General features: G+C 45.9%; 1 protein-coding gene across 1 annotated transcript in view; it reads left to right on the top strand.

The window, feature by feature from the left end:
- Positions 1-15,000, top strand: part of LOC128687760 (allatostatin-A receptor-like) — a 182,973-nt gene that overhangs the window by 159,536 nt on the left and 8,437 nt on the right. Inside the window, exon 7 of the mRNA XM_070083615.1 lies at positions 3,795-3,910. Within this exon, the coding sequence (XP_069939716.1) occupies positions 3,795-3,910 (116 nt within the window). The remainder of the gene's footprint in view (positions 1-3,794; positions 3,911-15,000) is intronic.

Here is a 15,000-nt window from a genome sequence, read left to right as displayed (position 1 = left end):
AATGGAATTCACGAGACGTATATACCAACTGGTGTATTTCTCTAAGCATATATACGCTGAGAGTTTAATTTAATCCCTGTTTTAGGGATTAAAATATTCTTGACTGGTGGTAAAAATGGCGATGATCCCCAAAATCAGTGGATTTCAGGGATCATCGCCCATGCGACCCGATCCCTGACCAGTCCTCCTGGCTGATATCTTGATCACTCAAGCTGTTTTGGTACAAGCACCTCGCACTGCAACCCAGGTACCAAAAACCTGGCTCCGAGGAACAGATCTGAGCAATTTGAGGGGAAAAATAAGCCACAAGATTCTGTCAAATCTTCAGCAACTCAGATACATGAATATCCGTCACAGGTCAGCATACATATAGACCCCAGTCTCAGGGGTATATAAAGTCTAGTTATAAACACTGATGGAACACTGTATCTTTGAGTGCTGAAGTAAATCTCCCTCTTTAGTGACAGATCCAAATTCTATAGGCAGACGAGTGGTGGTATAAAACACTGTTTCTATTGTGATGAATGGTTTGAAAAACCGACAAGTTGAAGATTGAGACACTTATGCAGCATATGGGAATCTTTATTCAGGAAACGTTTCGCCACACAGTGGCTTCATCAGTCCAATACAAAGAGGAAGGTTGAGGGACTGATTACCTCATACTCCTCCTCTCCTTACGCCTTCCTCTTTGTATTGGACTGATGAAGCCACTGTGTGGCGAAACGTTTCCTGAATAAAGATTCCCATATGCTGCATAAGTGTCTCAATCTTCAACTGTTTCTATTGTTGCGACGTCTCGCCTTCGAGAGGCTTTTGCAATTACCAATGATAAAATCTGTTATGGGTTCCAAACAGTAAAGATAAATAGTCTTCTTTTCTTATAGGCCTCGTTGAACATAAAACTGTTTTACTGCTAATGAAAAATAAAGTATTAAATCTTGAGATATAAATCATGGCAGTTGCAACTTGCAACTTCGCAGGACATTTACTGATACACAGTGAACGCTTCAGTGTAACAAAAATAATTATCATCTTGATTCACCTCTGGAACATAACAATAGAGAGTGGCAGTGGGATATTGTTACATCATATACCAGAAATGAATCTGATCATGTTGATGATGATGACAGTGATGATGACGATAATGATCATGATGATGGCTGAATCTGTCACTGAGACGTTGAATGTAATCAATAAATGAATTAAGAAGTTACCAGTCTTTCCCACACGCCATGAATTAAATATCTTCAAATATAGAGGTTATACACATTTTGCATTCTATCAAATTCTAAATAACTTTAACATCGCAACACTATTCACTTTATCCACTGGTTAGAAGAATAAAATATCTTTGTGACTGTCTATCCACTGGATAAAGAGTAAGATCCCTTTGTGTCTTCTATAATTACCGTTCTCTACCGCCCAGAGGATGAGCTGCGGTACACAGTAAACAAGCCGCTACAAGCAGCCTCAATTAACACATTACCTCGCTTTTATTTCCACCCGGAGACTCTTTTGTTCCCGCATCCCGAGAGTATTTAACGTTAATAAGGAATTAAGTTGCTTTCATAGGCAAGTTATATGTTTATCATAAAGATCAGAGCAGAGGCAGTTGTCAGGCAACAATTTCTCGCCGATAAATAAAGGCATTTTGAAAATTTGGAGATCCGATAATCTAATTTTCGTGAATTCTTAACTAGTTGAACAAAATAAATATATCATTGCTTGGTGAATATATATATATATATATATATATATATATATATATATATATATATATATATATATATATATATATATATATATATATATATATATATATATATATATATATATACCGGAAGTATCGGTGAGTCCGATACATTCACAAACGCTATAAATAAATTTGTTAACGTGAGTCAACATTTCCCAAATAAGTTCGCCTAATCACAGTGTACACGAGCGTTCCCATAAATCACTAAAAAAATCGTGATATGCTACTTGCAAAGAATTCCATATAAATATCGAAAAATATATTATCAATTTAATCTCGCCATTTTATGCGTCATTTCTCTCATGCACGAACGTGATAATAAAACACATAGATGGTAATGTAGTAATATAATTTACAGATGTTGTGTGTGGAAATGACACACACCAGGGAAGTTATTCCATTTTATTTTAGGAGAAAAGTGCTCCGGTGGGCGAAAAAGTGCTCTTAAAATGCCCTAACTCCTGTGTTGCGACTTGTTAAGACGCAACACAAATACGCTGATGGTGACTCACTTGTTTTTTACGAAACTGTATTATCTGAGGGAGGGGACAAGAATTCGACATAAACGTAATAAACACAGGTAACGGAGAGCGACAATATATATTTTTTGACGACATTTCGCGCAGGACTGAGCTTCATTGCATCTTGGCGAACCTCAACCCAGCGCGAAATGTTGCTTAAAGGAATAGCTTGCGGCTATATATATATATATATATATATATATATATATATATATATATATATATATATATATATATATATATATATATATATATATATATATATATATATATATATATATATATATATATATATATATATATATATGCAATAAGATCACAGTAAACAGGTGATTTCAGAATATGCAAAACAACCACTCTGAAAGAATAGAGAAATTCCAAGCGCTTTCGTGACTACTCACATTAATGTGAGTAGTCACGAAAGCGCTTGGAATTTCTCTATTCTTTCAGAGTGGTTGTTTTGCATATATATATATATATATATATATATATATATATATATATATATATATATATATATATATATATATATATATATATATATATATATATATATATATATATATATTTACCTGCGAGAAGTCTCTGGAGATGACATTCTCATCTTCTCAGAAAGCAGCAAACTGGTGTGCAATACTTGAGTGACCTAACACATTCCTTAGGACAATTCTAGCGTTTCTTCCCTGTATACCCTTCCTGCAACGCATTCTTTCGCAAAAGGAGTGGAGAGAGAGAGAGAGAGAGAGAGAGAGAGAGAGAGAGAGAGAGAGAGAGAGAGGGAGAGAGAGAGATGTGTGTGTATGTGTGTGTAACCACCGCCACTACACATCCCAGATTAATAACACCTGACTAACTTTCCAATGTCTCATCTCTTTCACCTCAAATATTTGTTGACAATTTCCCAAAAAGTACTGACAAGGCTAACAGGGACACAGGGTGTCCCCTGCTTTCCTCTCCAGACCTCAATCCGTCTAGAGTAAAACACAAGGAAGGGATATCTAGAAAGTAATTTATATTTTCTAGGCAGATAACATAGATGTTGATTCTCATGTCTCCTAATATCCGTTTTTTTTTCCAATATACTCTCGTTTTTTTTCTTTCTTGTTTGTATTTTCTTTTTTCTTTATGACGATACCCTCAACATTTTCATTTCCCCTGGATGTGGGATGGGTCATCCTGTGAGCCGGTATCCCCAGTCCTGCTGGGTGGTAACCTTTAAAGCTGCCGTGACTACTGAACCACAACAGAATTCTTGACGATGTCCTCCTTGACCGACATAAAATCTCCCAGTTCTGGCTGACATATTTTACTGTTGTGTACGTAAGCCGCACTGTGCGGTGGAGTGTACATGAGAAACTTACCTTCCATTTTCTTTACACACACAAAAATGCAACTTTTATGTATAACAATGTACCTGCACACTGCAGTGTGTGTGTGTGTGTGTATTCACAGAGTTGTGTTTACGTATAAAGTCTGTTTATGAACTCTGACCAGAGTGCGTGTGTTTCTCTTTGCCACAGTTTCATGTCGACTAACTTCGGGCGAATGATGCGACGGTCGTGTGCCAGAGACAACTGCTCCTCCCTGCTGAATACACTGTGTGTGGGAACCTCCAAAAAGTGTAAACACAAATCCGGTGAGTGTGGTAATATTCATGAGGTGGGGACGAAAGTGTCATGCTGACAGGGGATGTCATGGTGTGCCTGGGGAGGGGGAAAGAGAGATAAAATGGATAAGGGGGGGAAGAATATAAGCAGGTAATCAGTGTTGACGTGACTAAGGGGAAATGTCGCTTCAACTCCTTTTTGGATCAAGAGCCTTACCCATCTGTTAAGGTACGTCTTTTGAATAACACTTGAGTTTCTCTCTCTCTCTCTCTCTCTCTCTCTCTCTCTCTCTCTCTCTCTCTCTCTCTCTCTCTCTCTCTCTCTCTCTCTCTCTCTCTCTCTCTCTCTCTGTCTCTCTCTCTCTCTCTCTCTCTCTCTCTCTCTCTCTCTCTCTCTCTCTCTCTTTCTCTCCTCTCTCTCTCTCTCCAATTCAAGGCAGGAGAACGGCATGTATTCTATCTAAAAAAAAAAAAAATACAGCAATACAATACAACTTTATACGCCTGGTAAAATCACGTATCAAATCCAAGACAAAAGCAAGACAAGAATTTTCTCTCTTCCTTTTTGTGACAGTTTCCCATTTCTAACATTTTTAATTTAAAAATGCTTTTATAAAAAAAAAAAAATACATCAACAGAGCTAGCATATTTTAAACATATCTTGCTTTTAGAAACTATTCTTGAGATATCGTTTTGTGGTTGAGGTTACAACCCGAACACAAATCGTGATTTTTTTTTACTGGGATACGGTAATAGATTCACGTATAGGTACGACTCTCTCTCTCTCTCTCTCTCTCTCTCTCTCTCTCTCTCTCTCTCTCTCTCTCATTACTTACAATGTAAATAATACTGATATTACTTACATTGTAAATAATATCAGTATTATCAAAGATCTGGGAATATTTGCAGGAATATTTCTTGAAGGATTTTAACTAAATTTAAGAATATTTTTGGGATAATATCTAACTCGTCCATCTTGTTGTTATTGTTGTTGTTGTTGTTGTTGTTGTTGTTGTTGTGTGTGTGTGTGTGTGTGTGTGTGTGTGTGTGTGTGTGTGTGTGTGTGTGTGTGTGTGTGTGTGTGTGTGTGTGTGTGTGTGCGTGTGAATCTACGAATATGCCTATTTCTTCTGTCTACTTGCCTGTTCGAGTGTTTATCTATTTGAGTGTTTGTCTGTCTGCGTGTTTATCTGTCTGAGTGTTTGTCTATCTGAATGTTTGCGTGTCTGTCTGTTTATGTAATCTGAGTGTTTGCTTGTCTAGTTCTCTCTCTCTCTGAGTGTCTGTCAGCGTGTCTGGTTCTCTCTGAGTGTCTGTCAGCGTGTCTGGTTCTCTCTGAGTGTTTGTCAGCTTGTCTGTTTCTCTCTGAGTGTCTATCAGCTTGTCTGGTTCTCTCTGAGTGTCTGTCAGCGTGTCTGGTTCTCTCTGAGTGTCTGTCAGCGTGTCTGGTTCTCTCTGAGTGTCTGTCAGCTTGTCTGGTTCTCTCTGAGTGTCTGTCAGCTTGTCTGGTTCTCTCTGAGTGTCTGTCAGCTTGTCTGGTTCTCTCTGAGTGTCTGTGAGCGTGTCTGGTTCTCTCTGAGTGTCTGTCAGCGTGTCTGGTTCTCTCTGAGTGTCTGTCAGCGTGTCTGGTTCTCTTTGAGTGTCTGTCAGCGTGTCTGGTTCTCTCTGAGTGTCTGTCAGCGTGTCTGGTTCTCTCTGAGTATCTGTCAACTTGTCTGGTTCTCTCTGAGTGTCTGTCAGCTTGTCGGGTTCTCTCTGAGTGTCTGTCAGCGTGTCTGGTTCTCTCTGAATGTCTGACAGCGTGTCTGGTTCTCTCTGAGTGTCTGTCAGCTTGTCTGGTTCTCTCTGAGTGTCTGTCAGCTTGTCTGGTTCTCTCTGAGTCTCTGTCAGCTTGTCTGGTTCTTTCTGAGTGTCTGTCAGCTTGTCTGGTTCTCTCTGAGTGTCTGTCAGCGTGTCTGGTTCTCTCTGAGTGTCTGTCAGCTTGTCTGGTTCTCTCTGAGTGTCTGTCAGCTTGTCTGGTTCTCTCTGAGTGTCTGTCAGCGTGTCTGGTTCTCTCTGAGTGTCTGTCAGCGTGTCTGGTTCTCTCTGAGTGTCTGTCAGCTTGTCTGGTTCTCTCTGAGTGTCTGTCAGCTTGTCTGGTTCTCTCTGAGTGTCTGTGAGCGTGTCTGGTTCTCTCTGAGTGTCTGTGAGCGTGTCTGGTTCTCTCTGAGTGTCTGTCAGCGTGTCTGGTTCTCTCTGAGTGTCTGTCAGCTTGTCTGGTTCTCTCTGAGTGTCTGTCAGCGCCTCTAGTTCTCTCTGAGTGTCTGTCAGCGTGTCTGGTTCTCTCTGAGTGTCTGTCAGCGTGTCTGGTTCTCTCTGAGTGTCTGTCAGCGTGTCTGGTTCTCTCTGAGTGTCTGTCAGCTTGTCTGGTTCTCTCTGAGTGTCTGTCAGCTTGTCTGGTTCTCTCTGAGTGTCTGTCAGCTTGTCTGGTTCTCTCTGAGTGTCTGTCAGCTTGTCTGGTTCTCTCTGAGTGTCTGTCAGCTAGTCTGGTTCTCTCTGAGTGTCTGTCAACTTGTCTGGTTCTCTCTGAGTGTCTGTCAGCTTGTCTGGTTCTCTCTGAGTGTCTGTCAGCTTGTCGGGTTCTCTATGAGTGTCTGTCAGCGTGTCTGGTTCTCTCTGAGTGTCTGTCAGCGTGTCTGGTTCTCTCTGAGTGTCTGTCAGCGTGTCTGGTTCTCTCTGAGTGTCTGTCAGCTTGTCTGGTTCTCTCTGAGTGTCTGTCAGCTTGTCTGGTTCTCTCTGAGTGTCTGTCAGCTTGTCTGGTTCTCTCTGAGTGTCTGTCAGCTTGTCTGGTTCTCTCTGAGTGTCTGTCAGCTTGTCTGGTTCTCTCTGAGTGTCTGTCAGCTTGTCTGGTTCTCTCTGAGTGTCTGTCAGCTTGTCGGGTTCTCTCTGAGTGTCTGTCAGCTTGTCTGGTTCTCTCTGAGTGTCTGTCAGCGTGTCTGGTTCTCTCTGAGTGTCTGTCAGCTTGTCTGGTTCTCTCTGAGTGTCTGTCAGCTTGTCTGGTTCTCTCTGAGTGTCTGTCAGCTTGTCTGGTTCTCTCTGAGTGTCTGTCAGCTTGTCTGGTTCTCTCTGAGTGTCTGTCAGCTTGTCTGGTTCTCTCTGAGTGTCTGTCAGCTTGTCTGGTTCTCTCTGTGTGTCTGTCAGCTTGTCTGGTTCTCTCTGAGTGTCTGTCAGCTTGTCTGGTTCTCTCTGAGTGTCTGTCAGCTTGTCTGGTTCTCTCTGAGTCTCTGTCAGCTTGTTTGGTTCTCTCTGAGTGTCTGTCACCTTGTCTGGTTCTCTCTGAGTGTCTGTCAGCTTGTCTGGTTCTCTCTGAGTGTCTGTCAGCTTGTTTGGTTCTCTCTGAGTGTCTGTCAGCTTGTCTGGTTCTCTCTGAGTGTCTGTCAGCTTGTTTGGTTCTCTCTGAGTGTCTGTCAGCTTCTCTGGTTCTCTCTGAGTGTCTGTCAGCTTGTCTGGTTCTCTCTGAGTGTCTGTCAGCTTGTCTGGTTCTCTCTGAGTGTCTGTCAGCTTGTCTGGTTCTCTCTGAGTGTCTGTCAGCTTGTCTGGTTCTCTCTGAGTGTCTGTCAGCTTGTCTGGTTCTCTCTGAGTGTCTGTCAGCTTGTCTGGTTCTCTCTGAGTGTCTGTCAGCTTGTCTGGTTCTCTCTGAGTGTCTGTCAGCTTGTCTGGTTCTCTCTGAGTGTCTGTCAGCGTGTCTGGTTCTCTCTGAGTGTCTGTCAGCGTGTCTGGTTCTCTCTGAGTGTCTGTCAGCTTCTCTGGTTCTCTCTGAGTGTCTGTCAGCTTGTCTGGTTCTCTCTGAGTGTCTGTCAGCGTGTCTGGTTCTCTCTGAGTGTCTGTCAGCGTGTCTGGTTCTCTCTGAGTGTCTGTCAGCTTGTCTGGTTCTCTCTGAGTGTCTGTCAGCTTGTCTGGTTCTCTCTGAGTGTCTGTCAGCGTGTCTGGTTCTCTCTGAGTGCCTGTCAGCTTGTCTGGTTCTCTCTGAGTGTCTGTCAGCTTGTCTGGTTCTCTCTGAGTGTCTGTCAGCTTGTCTGGTTCTCTCTGAGTGTCTGTCAGCTTGTCTGGTTCTCTCTGAGTGTCTGTCAGCTTGTCTGGTTCTCTCTGAGTGTCTGTCAGCTTGTCTGGTTCTCTCTGAGTGTCTGTCAGCTTGTCTGGTTCTCTCTGAGTGTCTGTCAGCTTGTCTGGTTCTCTCTGAGTGTCTGTCAGCTTGTCTGGTTCTCTCTGAGTGTCTGTCAGCTTGTCAGGTTCTCTCTGAGTGTCTGTCAGCTTGTCTGGTTCTCTCTGAGTGTCTGTCAGCTTGTCTGGTTCTCTCTGAGTGTCTGTCAGCTTGTCTGGTTCTCTCTGAGTGTCTGTCAGCTTGTCTGGTTCTCTCTGAGTGTCTGTCAGTTTGTCTGGTTCTCTCTGAGTGTCTGTCAGCTTGTCTGGTTCTCTCTGAGTGTCTGTCAGCTTGTCTGGTTTTCTCTGAGTGTCTGTCAGCTTGTCTGGTTCTCTCTGAGTGTCTGTCAGCTTGTCTGGTTCTCTCTGAGTGTCTGTCAGCTTGTCTGGTTCTCTCTGAGTGTCTGTCAGCTTGTCTGGTTCTCTCTGAGTGTCTGTCAGCGTGTCTGGTTCTCTCTGAGTGTCTGTCAGCGTGTCTGGTTCTCTCTGAGTGTCTGTCAGCGTCTCTAGTTCTCTCTGAGTGTCTGTCAGCGTGTCTGGTTCTCTCTGAGTGTCTGTCAGCGTGTCTGGTTCTCTCTGAGTGTCTGTCAGCGTGTCTGGTTCTCTCTGAGTGTCTGTCAGCTTGTCTGGTTCTCTCTGAGTGTCTGTCAGCTTGTCTGGTTCTCTCTGAGTGTCTGTCAGCTTGTCTGGTTCTCTCTGAGTGTCTATCAGCTTGTCTGGTTCTCTCTGAGTGTCTGTCAGCTTGTCTGGTTCTCTCTGAGTGTCTGTCAGCTTGTCTGGTTCTCTCTGAGTGTCTGTCAGCTTGTCTGGTTCTCTCTGAGTGTCTGTCAGCGTGTCTGGTTCTCTCTGAGTGTCTGTCAGCGTGTCTGGTTCTCTCTGAGTGTCTGTCAGCGTGTCTGGTTCTCTCTGAGTGTGTGTCAGCTTGTCTGGTTCTCTCTGAGTGTCTGTCAGCTTGTCTGGTTCTCTCTGAGTGTCTGTCAGCTTGTCTGGTTCTCTCTGAGTGTCTGTCAGCTTGTCTGGTTCTCTCTGAGTGTCTGTCAGCTTGTCTGGTTCTCTCTGAGTGTCTGTCAGCTTGTCTGGTTCTCTCTGAGTGTCTGTCAGCTTGTCTGGTTCTCTCTGAGTGTCTGTCAGCTTGCCGGGTTCTCTCTGAGTGTCTGTCAGCTTGTCTGGTTCTCTCTGAGTGTCTGTCAGCGTGTCTGGTTCTCTCTGAGTGTCTGTCAGCTTGTCTGGTTCTCTCTGAGTGTCTGTCAGCTTGTCTGGTTCTCTCTGAGTGTCTGTCAGCTTGTCTGGTTCTCTCTGAGTGTCTGTCAGCTTGTCTGGTTCTCTCTGAGTGTCTGCCAGCTTGTCTGGTTCTCTCTAAGTGTCTGTCAGCTTGTCTGGTTCTCTCTGAGTGTCTGTCAGCTTGTCTGGTTCTCTCTGAGTGTCTGTCAGCTTGTCTGGTTCTCTCTGAGTGTCTGTCAGCGTGTCTGGTTCTCTCTGAGTGTCTGTCAGCTTGTCTGGTTCTCTCTGAGTGTCTGTCAGCGTGTCTGGTTCTCTCTGAGTGTCTGTCAGCGTGTCTGGTTCTCTCTGAGTGTCTGTCAGCGTGTCTGGTTCTCTCTGAGTGTCTGTCAGCGTGTCTGGTTCTCCCTGAGTGTCTGTCAGCTTGTCTGGTTCTCTCTGAATGTCTGTCAGCTTGTTTGGTTCTCTCTGAGTGTCTGTCAGCTTGTCTGGTTCTCTCTGAGTGTCTGTCAGCTTGTTTGGTTCTCTCTGAGTGTCTGTCAGCTTGTCTGGTTCTCTCTGAGTGTCTGTCAGCTTGTCTGGTTCTCTCTGAGTGTCTGTCAGCTTGTCTGGTTCTCTCTGAGTGTCTGTCAGCTTGTCTGGTTCTCTCTGAGTGTCTGTCAGCTTGTCTGGTTCTCTCTGAGTGTCTGTCAGCTTGTCTGGTTCTCTCTGAGTGTCTGTCAGCTTGTCTGGTTCTCTCTGAGTGTCTGTCAGCGTGTCTGGTTCTCTCTGAGTGTCTGTCAGCGTGTCTGGTTCTCTCTGAGTGTCTGTCAGCTTGTCTGGTTCTCTCTGAGTGTCTGTCAGCTTGTCTGGTTCTCTCTGAGTGTCTGTCAGCTTGTCTGGTTCTCTCTGAGTGTCTGTCAGCGTGTCTGGTTCTCTCTGAGTGTCTGTCAGCTTGTCTGGTTCTCTCTGAGTGTCTGTCAGCTTGTCTGGTTCTCTCTGAGTGTTTGTCAGCGTGTCTGGTTCTCTCTGAGTGTCTGTCAGCTTGTCTCGTTCTCTCTGAGTGTCTGTGTCTCGTTCTGGTTCTCTCTGAGTGTCTGTCAGCTTGTCTGGTTCTCTCTGAGTGTCTGTCAGCTTGTCTGGTTCTCTCTGAGTGTCTGTCAGCTTGTCTGGTTCTCTCTGAGTGTCTGTCAGCTTGTCTGGTTCTCTCTGAGTGTCTGTCAGCTTGTCTGGTTCTCTCTGAGTGTCTGTCAGCTTGTCTGGTTCTCTCTGAGTGTCTGTCAGCTTGTCTGGTTCTCTCTGAGTGTCTGTCAGCTTGTCTGGTTCTCTCTGAGTGTCTGTCAGCTTGTCTGGTTCTCTCTGAGTGTCTGTCAGCTTGTCTGGTTCTCTCTGAGTGTCTGTCAGCTTGTCTGGTTCTCTCTGAGTGTCTGTCAGCTTGTCTGGTTCTCTCTGAGTGTCTGTCAGCTTGTCTGGTTCTCTCTGAGTGTCTGTCAGCTTGTCTGGTTCTCTCTGAGTGTCTGTCAGCGTGTCTGGTTCTCTCTGAGTGTCTGTCAGCTTGTCTGGTTCTCTCTGAGTGTCTGTCAGCGTGTCTGGTTCTCTCTGAGTGTCTGTCAGCGTGTCTGGTTCTCTCTGAGTGTCTGTCAGCGTGTCTGGTTCTCTCTGAGTGTCTGTCAGCGTGTCTGGTTCTCTCTGAGTGTCTGTCAGCGTGTCTGGTTCTCTCTGAGTGTCTGTCAGCGTGTCTGGTTCTCTCTGAGTGTCTGTCAGCTTGTCTGGTTCTCTCTGAGTGTCTGTCAGCTTGTCTGGTTCTCTCTGAGTGTCTGTCAGCTTGTCTGGTTCTCTCTGAGTGTCTGTCAGCTTGTCTGGTTCTCTCTGAGTGTCTGTCAGCTTGTCTGGTTCTCTCTGAGTGTCTGTCAGCTTGTCTGGTTCTCTCTGAGTGTCTGTCAGCGTGTCTGGTTCTCTCTGAGTGTCTGTCAGCGTGTCTGGTTCTCTCTGAGTGTCTGTCAGCTTGTCTGGTTCTCTCTGAGTGTCTGTCAGCTTGTCTGGTTCTCTCTGAGTGTCTGTCAGCGTGTCTGGTTCTCTCTGAGTGTCTGTCAGCTTGTCTGGTTCTCTCTGAGTGTCTGTCAGCTTGTCTGGTTCTCTCTGAGTGTCTGTCAGCTTGTCTGGTTCTCTCTGAGTGTCTGTCAGCTTGTCTGGTTCTCTCTGAGTGTCTGTCAGCTTGTCTGGTTCTCTCTGAGTGTCTGTCAGCTTGTATGGTTCTCTCTGAGTGTCTGTCAGCTTGTCTCGTTCTCTCTGAGTGTCTGTCAGCTTGTCTCGTTCTCTCTGAGTGTCTGTCAGCTTGCCGGGTTCTCTCTGAGTGTCTGTCAGCGTGTCTGGTTCTCTCTGAGTGTCTGTCAGCTTGTCTGGTTCTCTCTGAGTGTCTGTCAGCTTGTCTGGTTCTCTCTGAGTGTCTGTCAGCTTGTCTGGTTCTCTCTGAGTGTCTGTCAGCTTGTCTGGTTCTCTCTGAGTGTCTGTCAGCTTGTCTGGTTCTCTCTGAGTGTCTGTCAGCTTGTCTGGTTCTCTCTGAGTGTCTGTCAGCTTGTCTGGTTCTCTCTGAGTGTCTGTCAGCTTGTCTGGTTCTCTCTGAGTGTCTGTCAGCTTGTCTGGTTCTCTCTGAGTGTCTGTCAGCTTGTCTGGTTCTCTCTGAGTGTCTGTCAGCGTGTCTGGTTCTCTCTGAGTGTCTGTCAGCGTGTCTGGTTCTCTCTGAGTGTCTGTCAGCGTGTCTGGTTCTCTCTGAGTGTCTGTCAGCGTGTCTGGTTCTCTCTGAGTGTCTGTCAGCTTGTCTGGTTCTCTCTGAGTGTCTGTCAGCTTGTCTGGTTCTCTCTGAGTGTCTGTCAGCTTGTCTGGTTCTCTCTGAGTGTCTGTCAGCTTGTCTGGTTCTCTCTGAGTGTCTGTCAGCTTGTCTGGTTCTCTCTGAGTGTCTGTCAGCTTGTCTGGTTCTCTCTGAGTGTCTGTCAGCTTGTCTGGTTCTCTCTGAGTGTCTGTCAGCTTGTCTGGTTCTCTCTGAGTGTCTGTCAGCTTGTCTGGTTCTCTCTGAGTGTCTGTCAGCTTGTCTGGTTCTCTCTGAGTGTCTGTCAGCGTGTCTGGAGTACTCTGAGTGTCTGTCAGCTTGTCTGGTTCTCTCTGAGTGTCTGTCAGCTTGTCTGGTTCTCTCTGAGTGTCTGTCAGCTTGTCTGGTTCTCTCTGAGTGTCTGTCAGCGTGTCTGGTTCTCTCTGAGTGTCTGTCAGCTTGTCTGGTTCTCTCTGAGTGTCTCAGCTTGTCTGGTTCTCTCTGAGTGTCTGTCAGCTTGTCTGGTTCTCTCTGAGTGTCTGTCAGCTTGTCTGGTTCTCTCTGAGTGTCTGTCAGCTTGTCTGGTTCTCTCTGAGTGTCTGTCAGCTTGTCTGGTTCTCTCTGAGTGTCTGTCAGCTTGTCTGGTTCTCTCTGAGTGTCTGTCAGCTTGTCTGGTTCTCTCTGAGTGTCTGTCAGCTTGTCTGGTTCTCTCTGAATGTCTGTCAGCGTGTCTGGTTCTCTCTGAGTGTCTGTCAGCTTGTCTGGTTCTCTCTGAGTGTCTGTCAGCGTGTCTGGTTCTCTCTGAGTGTCTGTCAGCGTGTCTGGTTCTCTCTGAGTGTCTGTCAGCTTGTCTGGTTCTCTCTGAGTGTCTGTCAGCTTGTCTGGTTCTCTCTGAGTGTCTGTCAGCGTGTCTGGTTCTCTCTGAGTGTCTGTCAGCGTGTCTGGTTCTCTCTGAGTGTCTGTCAGCTTGTCTGGTTCTCTCTGAGTGTCTGTCAGCTTGTCTGGTTCTCTCTGAGTGTCTGTCAGCTTGTCTGGTTCTCTCTGAGTGTCTGTCAGCTTGTCTGGTTCTCTCTGAGTGTCTGTCAGCTTGTCTGGTTCTCTCTGAGTGTCTGTCAGCTTGTCTGGTTCTCTCTGAGTGTCTGTGAGCGTGTCTGGTTCTCTCTGAGTGTCTGTCAGCTTGTCTGGCTCTCTCTGAGTGTCTGTCAGCTTGTCTGGTTCTCTCTGAGTGTCTGTCAGCTTGTCTGGTTCTCTCTGAGTGTCTGTCAGCTTGTCTGGTTCTCTCTGAGTGTCTGTCAGCTTGTCTGGTTTTCTCTGAGTGTCTGTCAGCTTGTCTGGTTCTCTCTGAGTGTCTGTCAGCTTGTCTGGTTCTCTCTGAGTGTCTGTCAGCTTGTCTGGTTCTCTCTGAGTGTCTGTCAGCTTGTCTGGTTCTCTCTGAGTGTCTGTCAGCGTGTCTGGTTCTCTCTGAGTGTCTGTCAGCTTGTCTGGTTCTCTCTGAGTGTCTGTCAGCTTGTCTGGTTCTCTCTGAGTGTCTGTCAGCTTGTCTGGTTCTCTCTGAGTGTCTGTCAGCTTGTCTGGTTCTCTCTGAGTGTCTGTCAGCTTGTCTGGTTCTCTCTGAGTGTCTGTCAGCTTGTCTGGTTCTCTCTGAGTGTCTGTCAGCGTGTCTGGTTCTCTCTGAGTGTCTGTCAGCGTGTCTGGTTCTCTCTGAGTGTCTGTCAGCGTGTCTGGTTCTCTCTGAGTGTCTGTCAGCGTGTCTGGTTCTCTCTGAGTGTCTGTCAGCTTGTCTGGTTCTCTCTGAGTGTCTGTCAGCTTGTCTGGTTCTCTCTGAGTGTCTGTCAGCGTGTCTGGTTCTCTCTGAGTGTCTGTCAGCTTGTCCAGCTCTATATAAACAACATTTTTTTCGTAAACGACACGAGATTTTAATCAAAGTTATAATGACTACTGAGTCACACTGTGAAGGTCACACTGTGAAGGTCACACTGTGAAGGTCACACTGTGAAGGTCAGACTGTGAAGGTCAGACTGCGAAGGTCAGACTGTGAAGGTCAGACTGTGAAGGTCACACTGTGAAGGTCACACTGTGAAGGTCAGACTGTGAAGGTCAGACTGTGAAGGTCAGACTGTGAAGGTCAGACTGCGAAGGTCAGACTGTGAAGGTCAGACTGTGAAGGTCAGACTGTGAAGGTCAGACTGCGAAGGTCAGACTGTGAAGGTCACACTGTGAAGGTCACACTGTGAAGGTCACACTGTGAAGGTCACACTGTGAAGGTCAGACTGTGAAGGTCACACTGTGAAGGTCAGACTGCGAAGGTCAGACTGTGAAGGTCACACTGTGAAGGTCACACTGTGAAGGTCACACTGTGAAGGTCACACTGTGAAGGTCACACTGTGAAGGTCACACTGTGAAGGTCAGACTGCGAAGGTCAGACTGTGAAGGTCAGACTGCGAAGGTCAGACTGTGAAGGTCAGACTGCGAAGGTCAGACTGTGAAGGTCAGACTGTGAAGGTCAGACTGTGAAGGTCAGACTGTGAAGGTCAGACTGTGAAGGTCAGACTGTGAAGGTCAGACTGTGAAGGTCAGACTGTGAAGATCAGACTGTGAAGGTCAGACTGTGAAGGTCGCACTGTGAAGGTCAGACTGTGAAGGTCACACTGTGAAGGTCAGACTGTGAAGGTCACACTGTGAAGGTCAGACTGTGAAGGTCACACTGTGAAGGTCACACTGTGAAGGTCACACTGTGAAGGTCAGACTGTGAAGATCAGACTGTGAAGGTCAGACTGTGAAGGTCACACGGTGAAGGTCACACTGTGAAGGTCAGACTGTGAAGGTTACACTGTGAAGGTCACACTGTGAAGGTCACACTGTGAAGGTCACACTGTGAAGGTCACACTGTGAAGGTCACACTGCGAATGTCAGACTGCAAAGGTCAGACTGTGAAGGT

Source organism: Cherax quadricarinatus, chromosome 10 (assembly GCF_038502225.1).
Source record: "Cherax quadricarinatus isolate ZL_2023a chromosome 10, ASM3850222v1, whole genome shotgun sequence".
In the NCBI taxonomy this organism is placed as follows: Eukaryota; Metazoa; Arthropoda; class Malacostraca; order Decapoda; family Parastacidae; genus Cherax; species Cherax quadricarinatus.
Note: the sequence above shows the minus strand (reverse complement) of the source record. Positions and strands in the feature narration are given on the sequence as shown.